At 41.5% G+C, this 18,120-nt stretch overlaps 1 protein-coding gene across 4 annotated transcripts in view; it reads right to left on the bottom strand.

Annotated features, from left to right (window-relative positions):
* The window catches only part of PLCE1 (phospholipase C epsilon 1), a 310,445-nt gene that overhangs the window by 66,316 nt on the left and 226,009 nt on the right, over positions 1–18,120 (bottom strand). For all 4 annotated transcript variants that reach the window (XM_072739557.1, XM_025990896.2, XM_072739558.1 and 1 more), the window contains exons 6-8: positions 13,019–13,277; positions 11,182–11,387; positions 4,611–5,286 (exon numbers count right to left, since the gene is read on the bottom strand). In XM_072739557.1, the coding sequence (XP_072595658.1) occupies positions 4,611–5,286; positions 11,182–11,387; positions 13,019–13,277 (1,141 nt within the window). The remainder of the gene's footprint in view (positions 1–4,610; positions 5,287–11,181; positions 11,388–13,018; positions 13,278–18,120) is intronic.

Below are 18,120 nucleotides of genomic sequence, written 5' to 3'. Positions count from 1 at the left end.
AATAAACTATGGTACATGCACACAATGGAGTATTATTCAGCAATAAAAGGAAATAAGCTATCAAGTCATGGGAAGACATGGAGGAATCTTAAATGCATAATACTAAGTAAAGAAGCCAATCTGAAAAGGCTATATATTGTATGATTCCAACTATATGATATTTTGAAAAAGGCAGAGCTATGGAGACAGTAAAAAGATCACTGGTTGCAGGGGAGGAGGGAAGGGTGAGGTAGAGTGGGAATAAGAGATGAATAGGCAGGGCACAGAGAACTTTTAGGGCAGTTAAAATACTCCATGGGGGATATTATAATGATAAACATATATCATTATATATTTGTGTAAGCCTACAGAATATACAGCGCTGAAAATGAACTCTAAGGTAAACTATAGACTTTAGGTGATTGTCATTTATCAATGTAGATTCATCCTTTGTTTAAAAAAAATGTACCATTCTGGTAAGTGATATTGACAGTGGGGGTCACTATTCATGCATGGGGGACAGAATGTTTATGGGAAATCTCTGTACATTCCTCTCAATTTTATTATGAGCCTCAAACTGCTCTAAAAAACGAAAATCTTTAATAAAAAAATTTAATAGACCCATACCATGTATATAAAAGAACCAGCCTCTACTGCTTTGGTATTTCCAAATTCAGAACAACCTAATAAAGGTCAAGCTTTACTCTTTTTTTTTTTTTAAGATTTATTTATTTATTTATTTATTTATTTATTTATTTATTTATTCATTCATTCATTCATGATAGACAGAGAGAGAGAGAAAGAGAGAGAGAGAGAGAAGCAGAGACACAGGCAGAAGCAGGCTCCATGCTGGGAGCCTGACGCGGGACTCAATCCCAGGTCTCCAGGATCGCGCCCTGGGCCAAAGGCAAGCGCCAAACCGCTGGGCCACCCAGGGATTCCAAGTTTTACTCTTAATAGAAATATTTTAGGCCTGGAAAAGGCATATGCCTTTGTTTAATCTTTAAAGGAAACTTTCTGGGAACTGAAATGTAGTTTGACTCTTTCTTCTATTATGTACAAAACAATAAACTTCATTGGGGTGGGTGAAGGATGTACCTTCTCTTTTTAATTTGGAAGACAGTCTACTGTAAGTGAAACTACATTCTCAGTTTTAGAAAACAGTTACTTTCAGATACAAGCATTTTATACTAGTAAACATAAATTGATCTAATGGAAATAGTAACAGGAGATAAAGCAAAAGACAAGAAATTGTGACATTTGTAATGAAGCCTAGGAATATGGGAAACTAAAAGAAGTTCATATGGATATTAGGATCAGGAAACTGATTCCTTAAAAAATATTCATGCACTTTTATCTGTTGGCATCATCTTTCCATATCATATTTTGAAGACAGTTTAATCCTTTAAATAAATTCTTTTTTTCCCCTCGAAGACACTTAGAATCTGTTCATGTTAGTTACAACAGAAGTTCACCTGAGAACCCTGTCTTGAATCTTTTCAGATTCCCAGAGATCTTTTCAAATACCCAAGACTTTGGGTTTTCAGCTCTGCCCATGCAACCTCAAGCCAAAGCTCATGATACCAGTCTTTGTCCCATACCCCACATCAAATCTCTGGGGCTTACTTTCTTTTATTTTCCTGTATTCTTAGGCTTCATTACAAATGTTACTATTTCTTCTTGTCTTTTGCTTTATTTCCTGTTTCTAGTTCCATTAGATCAAATACATTTACTAGTACTAAAATATTTGTATTTTAAAGCAACTTCATGTGGTGCCTGGGTGTCTCAGTAGGTTAAGGGTCTGCCTTTGGCTCAGGTGGTCCTGGGACTGAGCCCCGTACCAGGCTCCTGCTTAGTGGGGAGTCTGCTTCTCTCTCTTCCTCTGCACCCCTATTCATGCTCTCTCTCATATAAAAAAAAACCTTTTAAAAAAAAGAGCAACTTCACATATATTCATCACACTAGAGGACACCAATGTCAGAGAGATTATATTTTCTTTTTCTTCTAAATATTTATTTATTTTAGAGGGGAGGAGCAGAGGGAGAGGGAGAGAGTCTTATGCAGAACTGAGAACCCAGCTGAGGTTCCACGCTGAACATGGAGCCTGACATGGGGCTCAATTTCATGACCCTGAGGTCATGACCTGAGCCAAAACTAAGAGTCGGTTATTCAACCAACTGAGACACCCAGGTGCCCCAGAAAGATTATTTTCTGCGTAAGCCCTTTCCAAACTGGGAATAAAGAAATACTCTTACAGGGCTCTTAAGTTTGGAAGAACTCAAGACTGTTCATAAATTACTTTAATGTATAGATACATTTAAATTAATTTCTTTTGTACCTTAGGACTTCTCAGGAGCTAGTGTGCTAGTGTGCTAAGCAGTATTAAAAGTCACCAAGAGGGGCATTTAACAGGTTGCCTATTTGACTTTTTGTTCTCCAAGTACCACATTGGTAGCATCTTTTTGATGTTCTCTGAGACTATTTGGGAGCTTGTCTACATAATGGGAAACTAATCATTCACTGACCTTTTCCACTTTTTTTTTTTTTTTTTTTTTTTTTTTTTTTTATCTTGAGGATCTGTTTCTGAGACATGTTGCCTTGTCTTTCTGGGTAGCTCACGCAGAACAATGTTTAGATTGTTCAAAACGTCTGTGTTTTCAGAAGTGGCTGAGGTACAGGGAGCTGTTTTGCCTTTACATCATAACAGCTTGTTTCCAAGCAGTGGTGGAGGGATGGAGGCAGGGGGTTTGTAGCTATGTTTGCAACTGGGAGGGACTGCGTTGCCTCCAGGTCCCTTCCTTTGTCACTGACCTGCAGTGCCTTTTACCTTTTCTGCTATTCCTGGTTTCTGCTGGTGCCTCCTTCAGCAAAAACTGAAGGCTGCCAGGGTGAATGAGAAACCAAGTATTGGTTGGTGTTGGTTCAGAATAGGTGTTGATTCAGTTACTTTATGCTATAAAATCAAAAAAGGGAATAAATGGAGCAAATAAACCATGTTGGGTTTATGACTGTGACTTTAACTGAGCTCTGAGACTTTGGTTTATGTCCAGGTTGAATGGATTTATATGATTCTGGAAGGCTGAGAAATGATTATAATTAAAAATCAATATTTACAATAGCTCCTGAAGACCTTTTTTCCAAGCATCTGACCACACTGGAATCTCTCTGCAGAGTGGACAGGAAGCATGTGTTTTGGTTTCTGTTTTAAGAGGAGTTAACTGAGGGCAGCCCCAGTGGCTCAGCGGTTTAGTGCCACCTTCAGCCCGGGGTGTGATCCTGGAGACCCGGGATCGAGTCCCATGTCAGGCTCCCTGCATGGAGCCTGCTTCTCCCTCTGCCTGTGTCTCTGCCTCTCTCTCTCTCTCTCTCTCTCTCTCATGTGTGCCTCTTATGAATAAATAAATAAAATCTTAAAAAAAAAAAAAGATGAGTTAACTGAAACAGGCTTTGGGCTGTGCAGTACTAGCATTATCGTGTCCATAAGCCCATGTGCTCATTAATCAATTACTAGTTAGTTACTCAGGATATGCTCTCGTAAGTATTGCATGGGTGTGGGGAAAGGGGAAAGAGGAGCATTATATATATATGTCCCTACTTACAGCCCAGGGGGGAGAAAATGTGTGAGAAATGTGAAAAGTACATGAAATCAGTCATTTGAGTAATATAAGTTATAGTTCTATTTGTTTTATGAGACTAGTAAAAAACCATAATTTTTTGCCCAAAAGATGGAAATGCATAACAGAAAAACTGAATATTTGGATACAACCCATTTGGAACTGCCACCAACAGTGCCCCCCTCTGGTGGGGTTTCTGACTCACTTTCTCAGCAATCTGCCCTCCGTTCTCTACAAGTATGCTACTCAGGTAATGCCTGTGTCTCTTCTCACATCTCACTCAGGCCAGTCCTGCTGCCACCCTTAGCGCTGAAATACTTGATAATTTTAGGGTTCATGAGAAACACACTCACTTTAAGCAGCTGGCTGTGAGAAACTGCCTCCTCAGGGCAGCTGCCAACAGAAACCCGGTGAGGCAGAAATCCATGTATGAGTTGTCGCACATTTGGGAGGGTTTCTTTTAAACTTAGAAGTTCTACAGTGAGGCAGCAATACACAGTAAATTAATGCTCCGAGAGTGATGTAGTATATTAAGTGATGAAGCTGGATTTCAGTTTCCAAAAGGAAGGCTTCCAATGTATCAGCTCATCCCTAATTAATAATAAAGACATTCCCACCATAATACTTCTGATGGAAACTGAGTAAGTGAAAATGCTTGTATTAACTAGTTTATTTCCTACGTGAGGCGTACAATGACCAGTCGCTGAGTTCAGACAAAATACTAATAGGATCTACGACAAACCAGACACTATTCTTTATACACAGCAGCTGACATTATGGTTTTACACCTACTAACTCAGTTGGGCCCTATAACCATCCTAAGACGGGGTATTGTTATCGCTCTTGTTTTATAGATTAGAAAGCCAGGCACAGAGAGGCGAAGACAAAGGTGCCCAGTATCACTCAGGTAGTAGGTGACCAAGTGTGAGAGCAAACCCTGGTAGTCCAAGTGTGGTTTTGCAAGATTAATATCTTGAGAATCAGGTACTGAGGAGAGGGGGAAGGCTGCGCCCTTACCTGATAGAGGCTAACATACTGTTTCCGCAGCCACTGCTGCCTCTGGTCAGGGAACTTTCTCATCTTCCTCACGGCCCTTGTGAGTTCTAGCAATCCACTGAAGAGCATCTTAGCAGTGTGCTTGGGTGCCACAAAGTGCAATAATCTATTGTCTGTGGTCTGGAGCCCGTAGAGCAGGGTCACGCCAGTCTCTGAGAGAAACATGCTACCCAGTTTGTTCTGGACACACACAGTGTGGATATCGATGCTAGGGTGTCCCATGTACACAGCCTTTGCTGAAAACAGATCCAGGACCCCCTCGGCCAGGCTGCTCAGTCCGGCACTGCCTGGTGACGGGAACTTGCCAGGCTCAGACGTGTTGCTCAGCACACCGAGTTTTGCTCTAGCACTGGCCGGGGAGGCAGCTGTGGGCTTTATCCAAGTCAAGGTGCTATTGTCAGGCTGAAGCTGGAGGAAGCACCGGGCAGAGAGGTGCGTGTCCTGGTCGTAGCGGAGGACGGTGGCGCCCTGCAGCAGGAACTGGTGCACATCTGCTCGGATGGACAGCACGTACCAAGGGATCAGCTCTGTCCCATGGTCAAAGGCTTTCTGAGGCTCTTCTGAGCTGGGAGAGTCCCATTCTTTGGATTGCTCAAAGATGTCATTTTCGGAATCCAACAAATCTCCGATTATAAATCTAGCGGAAAGAGAGAGAAATTTGGTCTGTCTTCTAATCAGAAGTAAGAACATAAAGCTTTTTAATGACACCAGGCATCATTTTTCACTTCACTCGAATTCAAATTAGCATAGGAAATATAAAAGGCTAAAGGTCAGAGTAGATTTTTGATAGCTGCATTCTAAAAGCTTGTATTTAGCAATATGTCTGACCAAAGGCACAAGGAAAGGAACTGCTAGATAAGTTATTGAATTTTTAAAAATATTTTATTTATTTATTTTATTTGAGAGAGAGAGATAGCAGGCAGGTGGGCTCTGTCCCTCCACCCCCTTCTCAAATAAATAAGTAAAGCTTAAAACAAGGCATTCTTCTCAGGACTAATGCCCAAGATAAAACTGACAATTGTTGGTAACAAAGTAAGTTTACGTTGAGAAGGTAACTAGTAGTTTTGTCTTGTAGATCACATGGTGAATGTTATGCATTTCTGTGCCAGAGTCTTTCAGGAGACAAGTTTCTGTGGGTTTACAAGAAGGAGTAAGGCGGCACTTAAAGGGTTATTTAGGAACCAAATAACATAATCAAAGATCAAAAATGTGTTTACCAGCAAAGAAACTACCTTGTCAGGCTTAGGTTCTATGACTCAAGAAGATGACTAAGGAGTGAAAAACAAGGAAAGTTTGTACTCCATCCCCAAAGAAGTTCTGCAGTGTTGGTCAGTTAGAAACCATAAATTGACAGATAAATATTTTTCTAATGTTCTCCAAAGAAATTTTTTTAAAGATTTTATTTATTCATGAGAGACAGAGAGAGAGAGAGAGGCAGAGACACACACAGGCAGAGGCGGAAGCAGGCTCTATTCAGGGAGCCTGACATGGGACTCGATCCCGGGTCTCCAGGATCACACCCCAGGCTGAAGGCAGTGCTAAGCTGCTGGGCCACTGGGGGCTGCCCAACCTGAAGAAAATTTTATACAAGGGGACAAGCGGGCTATTAATCAATCTGGTTATGTATTTTCCTCATAACTGTTTATTACTTCCTAACAAAGTTAATATGATTATAGGATCATAAAGATGATTGGGAGCCAGCCTGCCTGAGGTTAAATCCTGGCCCTGGGAGGTATGAGATCCTGAGTCAAATGTAACTGTTGGAAGATTATATAGTTTAATATATGTGTTTAGGACAGTGTTTGTTCAAAAGTAGTCTCTCAAAAAATAATGGAATGTTAAATGTTACTAATATTTTTATCGTCTCAATTATACTTGCAAAGTCAATATTTCAAAGTGTAGCCACCCAAACATTGCTTTACTGTGGAAATGGTGTCCAAGTTTCAAGTCAGGATTCGAATGATAAACTGGCTTCAATTCAATGTTGAGCAGACAGTGGGAAATGGCTTTCTTTGTTACAGGTCAGAGACATGGGATTGGTCATGGGTACTAGCCCAGGAAGAGAGAGAACAGGAGGGTCCCAACTACCCCCAGCAAAGCCAGCGGTGGTGTGGTGGAGACCATGTTAATTAAGGTCTGGGCTGGCCTGAAGCAGTCTGTGATCTAAAGGATGTTATGAACTGGGTGTTTGTAAGGTTGGGACTGGTCTGTCACCATCCTCTATGGAGAATACCTGGTTTCTTGTCCTTTTATTACTTTGGGCCTGCGTGTTGAATGTGTGTGTGTGTGTGTGTGTGTGTGTGTGTGTGTGCGCGCGTGTGTGAAATGGTAACTATGATTTTTTTCTCAGATACTGTACTTCTTTCTGCTCAGCTTTCTTATTTTCTATCTCTTTGGGATCAGATAATCTTCCAGGCAAGTCTCAAGGAGATTTTTGGAGTAAGAGGGCACAGAATTCAGCTCTCTTCAGTAAAGACGGGGATCATGACTGAGGAGCGGTCCTAAAATGGTGACTGCTGCCAAATGCCCACCTACATGCTCAGGCCCCCAGATGCCTTGGCTTGGCACCAAAGGGTGTGATGGCAGCCATTAACTACAGCAGCCCTATTTATGTGACACTTACAATGTAAACCTGCTTATCCCATCTAATCCTTACAACAACTCTATAATGCGTTATGGCCATTCCCATTTTACAGACAAACAAAACTTCAGATTAGTGAGATTAAGTCACCCACTCAGGTGACATAGAGTGCTGGCAATGTGTCCGCAAAGTTAGAGCTCTTAATCATTTCACGCAGCCTCCATTCTAAGGTTCTGTCTGAACTTGTTATCTACTTATATCCAATTTCTTCAAATGTGCATATCCTTCTTAAGCTGCATCACCTCAAAGAGAGACAACAATATTAAGAACTTGAAGCTCCTATGTGACCACACACTCTTTTCTACACATATTAATAGTCTGAATCTCCATCTCCCTACAATGGCACCACACACTTCTTTTAAGCCTCCATGACTTTTACATACTCACCCAGGCAAAGCTGTTTATTCTCCATGCTGGCAAATTTTAAAAGTAATTATTAATGAGCTTTATAGGTCATACAAAGGGTAACTGAAGTGTTTCTGGAACTCAGATGTTCCTAATCTACAGGAACTAGAAGTTAAAAGAAGCTGAGGGTTAGCCCCTCTATGGTGGTAAGAAATGCCTTGAACACTGCAGGAGAAAAGACTGTGTCCCGCACTGAATGCATGGTCGAGCTTAGCCCCAGCTCTGTAGGCATCCCATCCGTAGGCAAGTGACCAAGTGACCTCACCTCTCTGGACACCACTTCTTCATCCATACAGGGGAGCTGGACAGGTTGACGATATGATGCCACTGACATTTTGAGATTCTCTCAACCCTATTCCTTTACTGCAGAGGACTTGAACTTTTTACCATCACTTTCCTGGGGTTTCTGTGAGTGCTTCAATTTTCTTTTTTTTAATTTATGATAGTCACACACACAGAGAGAAAGAGGCAGACACACAGGCAGAGAGAAAAGCAGGCTCCATGCACCGGGAGCCCGACGCGGGATTCGATCCCGGGTCTCCAGGATCGCGCCCTGGGCCAAAGGCAGGCGCCAAACCGCTCCGCCACCCCGGGATCCCTCTGTGAGTGCTTCAAATGGATTTTTCTGGCAGAGGAGTGAAAGATTTGAGACAAATTATAAGAGAACCCTGCAGGCTGGGTGAAGGAAAGACCATGAGATTGTCACTTCTTTCTTTGGTGTAATTTCCACAGAGTATGCCACATGAACAGGGCTGAAAGTTATTGTTTATAGAGTCTTTGTTTCAGCCAAATCAACAACACAGCATGGTTCCTATGGGTCTTGGAATCTGGAAATCCCTTTGCTATACACAACCTTGTGCTGGAAATGATAACAGGGGGCTCTGATTCAGGAATGGATTCCCAAGACCTGGCAGATGGTTCCGGAAACAGTGCCTGCTGATCTAGTTTCAGTGAATTCTTTTAACACCCCCACCCCTATCTTTTGTGTTCAGTGGTTCTTTTCAGAGAAGCAGTCACTTGAGGTTAAAAAAAAAAAACTATGACTGGTACTGAGGGACATAGCTTTAATGTGATTTCAATATGGCTTCACAGGATATTTGCATTTTTAAATTTTTCCCCTTCTAAGACTGCTTAAAATGGGAAGTGGAAGAGCAATGATCTTGGGATGCAGATGATAAAATGATTAAAAAGGGGGACAGGCTGGCGGGCACTGAGGGGGGCACTTGACGGGATGAGCACTGGGTGTTATTCTGTATGTTGGCAAATTGAACACCAATAAAAATAAATTTATTAAAAAAAAGGGGGGGGACAGGGGATGAGCAGAAAATTGGAAATAAAAATTTCAGAAGTGATGGGATGAAAAAAGGAATGTATCAGTGAAGGAACTCCCAAATTTAAAAAAAAAAAAATGTTACGGGAAACTCAGAGGCCTCTAAGGCTCAATCAAAGGCAGCATTTCTAAAAGTACTTTAGAAAGGTTGATACAGGGCAGCCCAGGTGGCTCAGTGGTTTGGCGCCTGCCTTCAGCCCAGGCAGGCTGAGGACCTGGAGACCTGGAGTAGAGTCCCATGTTGGGCTCCCTGCATGGAGCCTGCTTCTCACTCTGCCTGTGTCTCTGCCTCTCTCTCTCTCTCTGTGTCTCTCATGAATAAATAAATAAAATCTTAAAAAAAAAAAAAAAGAAAGAAAGAAAGGTTGACACCTTTAAGTAACCCCTACCCTGACACAGCCCCAAGAGAATGTTGTTATAAAGAAGAGCCATACAAAATTCATTACTTGATCTATTGAGGGATGATGTCTCCCTTCTAGCAGGTTTTAACAAAGGGATTCAGTCAGGTGAAAAAGGCATGCTGGGGAATCTGGGGAAAAAGGCATGCTTCTTCTCTAAATCACCTGTCTGATTTTTCTTACAAATACTGCAAAACTTATCATGGATCATGTTCTCTTTCCTTTGGTCACTAAGAATTCTCAGAACCAAATTTAGTCACTGTAGGAGATGGTATACATTTCAGTATGTTTTACTTTTTCCTCTTCTGTTTCCCTTTTTCCATAATACCTCAACTACTTATATTTATTCTTATAAGCATCTATGAAATCTTTTGTAGAAGGAGATAGGTATATACCTACATACCTATAAACATGGATAGGTAGATAGAGGTAGATATAGATTAAGGACAGAAATGGCTATGAGGCCCTTCCTGTGCAGACCTGTGTTTATTTGTTGATGGTCCTCTCTATGTATCTGGATTGCTAAGATCAGCCAACAGTTAGTGAGAAAACTTTCAAATAATCTTCGATTTGGGATAATCTTAAAAAGAACAACAACCAAAAAACTGATAGAAGCTACTCGTGAGATATTTGAACTTAAGGGTTAAGAAACTGTGGTAAGATGATTCTTTGAGCATCTGGGTCCTTTGGAGAAATCTGGAATATAGGTTTACCTCCCTCCTCAAAACAAAATGGCATTAGGTATTCAGACACAAGGCATTCATTTCTTTGTTCATAACAGATTCTAAAGATCTGGTGCTCCAACTGCAAAGAAATTATTTTCTAAAAACACTGTTGCCCTTCCCAGTGTAGGCTCACACATAGACAACCAGGAAAGCCTTTGTAAAACAAACCACAATGTCTTCTAAATGCATACAAGTGTGTATAAGGACTCCAAGACAACTGCAAGGTATGACTCATGAGTACTGACTACAGATAAAATCTTTCCTGCAAAGATGTCAAAGCCAGTAGACCTAATGGTTATGGAAGGCCTAGAGGATTACTCCAGCTGGACCAGGCAGGCTCTGCCATTTGAGTTAGGTTTCACCGTGAGCAAATGGCCTTGAAGAGGTATAGCACATGCCCCAAGACTGCTGATTTCTGAATTTCTCATTTGGTTGTGGGTATGCATGTCTAGTGGGGCAGCAATGCCCATGGATAAAGAGCATTTGAACCAACTGAACAATTACAAAGCTACAGATGACACCTTGCAAACCTATGTTTCTGGAAGTGAGATCTTTAAATCACCTAATTTACAATCACCCAGAAGTTTAGGGGAGCTGCTAAAACTACTGACTTCCGGGTATTACTCTAGCTCTCATAAATCAGTATATTTGACTTAAAAATATTTTAACACCTGTCCCTGTGTCCTGCCCAGTAATTAATAAAAACCATTTTTATAGAAGCTATGAAATAAATAAAATATCATGGTTCTAATCCTGAAATTTAATTTGCTGAATTTTAAGAAATGACAGGATAGCTCTAGTTGGTTCTTTTTAAAGAGATAATAGGTGGTAAGAAGTTAAATTATGAGCAATAATCCTAGAACAGAGCAGCCAAATTAGGAAGGTAAATTCTAATTCAGAATTGGTTAAGTTGGAACATAAAGCATGGCTTCCTAATAGAGGTGGTGGGTTTTTGTTAGGAGTCCACCCAAAACCAAACTGAAATAGGAAAAAGAAAAAATGAGCATCTCTCTTTTTAAAATGTGAAACTTACTGCCATCGGGCTTTGTCCCTTAAAGAATTTTTCCTAGAGCTGTTCCCTTCACTGGGGCTGTCCTCTTCCTCAGCCTCCAGACTTCGGCTGCAGCTCCTAATGATCTGAAAGATGCTGTTGACGGTGGACTCCTTCTCTGAATTCTTTAAGCCATTATGCCCCACTCGTTGTAAGAAATTATCTTGTCCACTGTAATCTGCTACAAACTACAGAAAAACATACCAAGAATTTGTTATTGCAAGTTCATGTGCTATGTCTAAATAACCTACCTGGGTAGGGAAATAAAATCAGAGTAGTCATAAATAATGGCATTTGTGCCTATTTTATTGAAAGAAAAAGACAGAGCTTCCAGGAAAAACATATTTTCATTTCACCACGTGAACTATCAGAACTCATTCTTGTTTCTGCTAAGACAACTTTAGTCCTCCTAGGAATCAACACTCCATTTCAAATTTACAACACAAAAAGCAATATTATTTCAAGGTTCCCTAGGGAGAAGATTAGCCACTTTACAGAAAAAGGGTAGGGTTGTTTTATCCCGGTAGTGAGAATTGAGAAAAACCATGACAAAAGTCTATTATTCTGTGGAGCCAGATAAAATTCCTGGGGCCCAAGGAAAACACTGAGAAAGGATGACGTTTTGCTTTATTTCTCACATATCGGACGGTAGCACTGAGACTTCCTGGTGGTTTTAAAGATCTTACCGTGTGTATTCATGACCATTAAAGGTAACAGCTCCTGCTGTGCCGCTGGATGTGGCATCCCCTGCTTTTAAGATGTGAGGGAGCTGGAGTGGGCATAGCTTGGGGGGCTTGCTTTAAGCTCTTTCCTCCATTTATTGCACTTTTATCTCCCCACTTAAGCCAGAGGATTGCAAGCTGGTAGTGTCTGTACCTACCAGAGGATCTTGTTTCCCTGACACCAGGTGATTCCCTGGTTCCCAGGTGACACAGAAGAGGCTGAAGTTTTAGGAGTCATCCCATAGCCACCAAGAAGGGGTATATGTGAGTGTGAGTGTGTGTGTGTGTGTGTGTGTTTGTGTGGTCAGTAGTGATGCTGTTGCCAAGGTGAGAACAATCCTAGATTTGGGTTTGGAACCAACAGGTATGGGGAGGGGTGGGGAGTGGTGGGATGGGGTAACTAAGTGATGGGCATTAAGGAGGGCCTTCCATGTAATGAGCACTGGGTGTTATATACAACTGATGAATCACTAAACTCTACCTCTAAAACTTAAAAAAAAAATCTTGGTGAAGTTCTCCCCAATTTAGTCCCTTCTTTCATTTCTTTTTCCAGTTTCTCAAAGCCCCTTCTCTCCAATGCCTGATGCTCTGAGTCAGATTTCACACACTCCTCTCTGTTCTCAGAGTCAGGAACAAGAGGCCATGGGCCTGGGAGAGCTGAGGCAGGGCCTGGAATCTGGAGCTTGTCTTTTGATGAGATGCCATCTTCTTCAGCATCCTCCCACAAAGGGGGAAAGCAAGGCAGCACTGACCTCCTGCCATGCTTTCTCCCTCTAATTCTGAAAAGCTAATACTCTTGCTTGACTTCTTTTATCCTCAGCATCCAGACATTCCCACCCAATGAGAGAAGAAAGCCTGTTATCCCTTAAAAAAATAAAATAAAATCAGAAAACAACCCCCATTTCCACTTGTACTTACACACTGCTCCATTAAAGTTAATTTAACAAGATTAAGCCCCAGTGTTAACTGACATGCTTTTCTTTGGAACTTCCAAGGACCTAACTGTTGGACTTAACACAACAGTGACAACAGATAACCTAGATTCAGCAGGTTCTCTCTGCTGGCAGCAATGACTCTTCAGATTTTGAAAGGCTCACCTCTAGAGTTTCTTCTTGGGAATTGTACCTTGGGCAAAGCTTCATGAGGCCAGAGGCTCCGTCCAGTACTTCACAGAGCTCCTTCAGAAACACTCCACAGAATGGAACCACTTTACAGCCAGGTATGTGCAGAGCCCTCGTTATCACCTTCCGATATTCGCAGGAAGATTCATGCTGAGCCATGGCGTCCTTCAGGCTCCTCATGGTCTCGAGGTCAGATTGGTCCATAAACTGCCACATTTTTAAAACTTTTCTTGACCTATTGCAAGTAAATGATGATTTTTTAGACCAAAGGAGAAATAATAATACAGTTTACAGTATACATCCTAAATTCCATACAAATCCATTCTCTTTGCCGCAGTTTTCCTTATGTTTTAATATTTATTTAGGACTCCTATCTCTACCTACTTCCCCAAATGATGTATTACTTTTAGAAACCAAAACACAAAATTAAGTCGGGCAGATACAAATAACACGTGTGTAAGGAGTTAATTCCAGAAGATGGGCGTTGAACCTAGGTTTGAGCTTTTCTGGCAGCTGTAGCCAAAAACTTAGTGGGTAATTTGGTTTGTACAGATATTTATGGAGGACTGTCTGCACAACACATGGTTCATCCACTCTTGATCTTTTAAAGGTTATCCTTGAATTAGGTCAGTCCCTCAGTGATATACATAAACCCTGTTTCGGCTTCTTTTGTACAATTGCTTTTAACTAAATCCAGCTTTGACATTAAGCCACTGGCCCATCCTGAGGGACATTATCTTAAAATACTATTTGCATAACAGAATGTTAAATAGGACTCTTCCTATGATGAAACTGCTACGGAGACATAATTTGCCATCAGGGAAATACAAATCAAAACCACAATGAGGTACCACCTCACGCCAGTGAGAATGGGGAAAATTAACAAGACAGGAAACAACAAATGTTGGAGAGGATGTGGAGAAAGGGGAACCCTCTTGCACTGTTGGTGGGAATGTGAACTGGTGCAGCCTCTCTGGAAAACTGTGTGGAGGTTCCTCAAAGAGTTAAAAATAGACCTGCCCTACGACCCAGCAATTGCACTGCTGGGATTTACCCCAAAGATACAGATGCAGTGAAACGGCAGGACACCTGCACCCCAATGTTTATAGCAGCAACGTCCACAATAGCCAAACTGTGGAAGGAGCCTCGGTGTCCATCGAAAGATGAATGGATAAAGAAGATGTGGTTTATGTATACAATGGAATATTACTCAGCCATTAGAAACGACAAATACCCACCATTTGCTTCAACGTGGATGGAACTGGAGGGTATTATGCTGAGTGAAGTAAGTCTATCGGAGAAGAACAAACATTATATGGTTTCACTCATACAGGGAATATAAAAAATAGTGAAAGGGAATAAAGGGGAAAGGAGAGAAAATGAGTGGGAAAAATCAGAGAGGGAGACAGCACATGACAGACACCTAACTCTGGGAAATGAACAAGGGGCAGTGGAAAGGGAGGTAGGCGGGGGCATGGGGTGACTGGGTCACGGGCACTGAGGGGGGCACTTGACGGGATGAGCACTGGGTGTTATGCTATAAGTTGGCAAATTGAACTCCAATAAAAAAATATACCATAAAAAAAAAGAAAGAAAGAAAAAGAAAAGAAACTGCTGCGGAGAACAACAGGTGACGTTGTGCCCCAACTCCTTAAAGAGAGGCACCAGGATGTCACAAGGACACACAAACTGCTCTGCCATCTGTAGTCTACAACTGTCCATCAGCCATTGCAGAAGGATTGGATCTGCGCAGCTAGGTAGGGGGTATTTCTTTGGATAGAGTTGTCAGAGTACTATATGTGAAAGGAGGAGGATCACCGCCAGGGCAGAGGCTTCAAGTGAACTCCATGGAGAGGTTGACCTACGTTCAGAGTTTGCTGATCCCATAGCCTGATGTGTGACTCTTGCCTGGGAAAGTCTAAAGATGACAGGTTGCCTAGAGTTGCCTGAAGGCTCCAGTGAGCCTGTGTTGCATTTGCAAACTTTGGGAGGGCAAAGCACTGAGCATTTTCTGTAAGTCAGGAAGGGACCCCGGGATGGGCAGTTGCAGCTGAGCTGTCTAAAAAGGCCTCCTTGCCAAAGGAAGGGATGCTAGCAGAAAGAGTCTACGAGGGCAGGACCTCCAGAGCTGGATCCTGGGGATGAAGGCCACCCTGCCCCTTGCCGGCTAACGGTGCAGTGGGAGGTACCTACAGGGCATCAGGTAGGGGGAGTGAGGAGGAGTAACTAGGAAGGAACCCTAAAAGCACACCACATCCCTCTCTGTGGGAGCACCTGGGTCAGATTACAACTGTCCCAATCAAGTGAGACCTTTGCTCCCTTTACCTCAACTCCCCCCCTCTTTCTTCTCTCACCCACTTTTTCTGTAGAGACCCTGAGCTGGAGAGAAGAAAAGTAAACCCCATCCTCCCATTCTACTGCAAGTTTCTGAGACTGGTTGAGCTGTGAAATGTGGGGAAAGGGTGAAGCTTTAAATCAAGTGAGAGACTGACATTTTGATTTATATCGAACTGGATTAAAAAGTGATTATGTCATATATCAGACATTCAGAGGACATAGAGAAGTACAACATGACAAACGCCCATGCACTAAACTCACAGTTTAGAATATAAAACATTAATAATGTGATTGAGGCCCTGGTGCTTTCCTCCATGAGCCCACACTCGTCCCTCCGTCACTGAACGGGACCACAACTGTATTTCAGTGTTCTCCGTCCCCTTACAATTCTTTATGCTTCCCCAACATACGTATGTATCACTAAGCAGCATGCAGAATTGTGTGCTTTTAAACTTTATACAAGTGGTGTCTCACTGGAGGTATGCAGGCAACCTGCTTTTCTTGCACAGCTGTATGTTTCTGAGATTTATTGATGTTCATAAGCATAAGAGAATGAGACAAGTTATTCACCAAATCAGTGACTGTGAAAGCTATAGGACCTCACAAGGTGTAACTCAAGAGTTGGGGGAGGGAGGGCCTTATCAGGCAGGTCAGAAAGACAGAAAAATAAAACTGTTTCCTGATTTCACCGCACTGAGTCCAGTTTGTTCTACAAACTGGTTTCTTATTAAACTGGTGAGAATCCTTTTGGCGGCAGGAAATGGAAGTATAAATAAACAAAGTGAATACATGACATGAGTCTCATTATTGGATCATCCCTCTTTCTGTAGGTAATGGGGCCATCCTGGTACACTTGGGGTCAAAAGACTAAGCTCAGCAAGATCAGATCAAATGATTTTTTTTTTGTTAGATTGAGAATTGACATTATTTAAAAGCTCTTATTTCTTTTTATGTTTATAAAGGTACTAGATGCTCTTTGTAGAAAATCCGGAAAATACCCAAAATAAGGAAAATCCACCCATAGTGCTACTATCCACAGACAACTTTAGGCATATTTCCTTCCAGTATTTATTCTATTTGTAGATGTCTGGTCTGACTATTTTATAAATGTTGTATAAATATTGCTGAAGTTATTAAGTAAAGACAGCCTTGTTCCCAGATATTTTTATGCATTATATATTGCTTATTTTCCAGTAACATTAAACATATTTCAAAAACATCATTTTTGGTTGCTAAATAATATTCCATTATAAGGATGCATCATATTATTTCCTTCATTCCCCCACCGATGCTCATTTGGGTTATTTTAAAATGACAAATATTGATTAAATATTGTTCTATGTAAATCTTTTACTTATAATTGCTTCCTTCAATGATCCACACCTCCTGGTACGGTATAGATCCCCCTGACCCCATCAACCGTGCTTTGTCTTATATGATCACTACAATATGGTAGAAGTGACACTGTGTGATGTGTGAGGCTAGGTCATAAAGGGCACTGCAGCTCTTGCCTTGCTTTCTTGTTGCTCACTTTGGAGCAAGCTGGCCACCATGCTATGAGGACTGTCAGGTCCAGAAGAGAAGAAGCAAAGTCACCAGCCAGTAGGCAACACTAGCTTGCCAAGCAGAGAGGCTAAGCATCATTAACATAGAACTATTTTATCAAAAAAAAAAAAAAGAACTATTTTATCATAAGATGATCTTTTTTTTTTTTTTAAGAAAAATAACACAGGTTCTTTGTAGAAAATTTATCACAAAGAAAATCCAGTCATCCAAATTATCCCCTGTTCTCCCAGTACTTTTTCTATTTTTCCCTTCTTTTGAGCCATACCGGATACATTTGTATGGCCATTTTAAATGCCAGTGACAAGATCATTTGAGTTTATTCTTAGTTAAGAAAGTTCAAAAAGACAAAAAAAAAATCCAACTCTGAGAATTTTCCTTTCCTCACCCAACCCAGAATCCCTTTGCAGGGATCTGGAGAATCAAAGAAAAATCTCAATAATGTTATGAGGAAAGACCTATTTCTAGTGAGAACCCTCACTGGGAAGGTGAATCTCAGACGCTAACAACAGGTTAACTCTATGGAGTCTTACTGTATGCCAAACACTTTGTACTATCTCACTAAATCCTGTGTGAGGAGGTAGGTGTTTCTTATTATTAGCATCCCCATTTTACAGATCAAGAAACTGGGGCTCACTGAGTTCGAGAAACTTACTCAGATCACGCAGTTATTCCATTGGGGAGCCAGGATTTGATTCCCTGTTATTCTGACCCAACAGACTTATACCCTTCTTTCCCATACTACCTTGCCTCCCACAAGAGTGAGGGGCAGTTACTTTATGCCAGGTGACTGCGGCTGAAAGGGAATAAGGCAGGAGACTTTATTGATAAAATGGTAATCTTATTATTAGCTTGGGGAGAAGGCATAAGAGCAGGATTTGAGAGGTGAAGGGCAAGGGCTCTCAAATCAAGGTTGCCTGCATTCACATTCCAGACATGCCAGGTGGCCACAGGTGAATGACTTCTCCTAACTTTAGTTTTTTCATTTCTTCCTTCTTTCCCTTCTTTCCTTTCCTTTCCTTTCCTTTCCTTTCCTTTCCTTTCCTTTCCTTTCCTTTCCTTTCCTTTCCTTCCCTTCCCTTCCCTTCCCTCTTTCCTTTCCTTTCCTTTCCTTTCCTTTCCTTTCCTTTCCTTTCCTTTCCTTTCCTTTCCTTCCCTTCCCTTCCCTTCCCTTCCCT

Source organism: Vulpes vulpes, chromosome 15 (genome assembly GCF_048418805.1).
Source record: "Vulpes vulpes isolate BD-2025 chromosome 15, VulVul3, whole genome shotgun sequence".
In the NCBI taxonomy this organism is placed as follows: domain Eukaryota; kingdom Metazoa; phylum Chordata; class Mammalia; order Carnivora; family Canidae; genus Vulpes; species Vulpes vulpes.
This window is presented reverse-complemented; position numbering and strand designations above follow the sequence as displayed.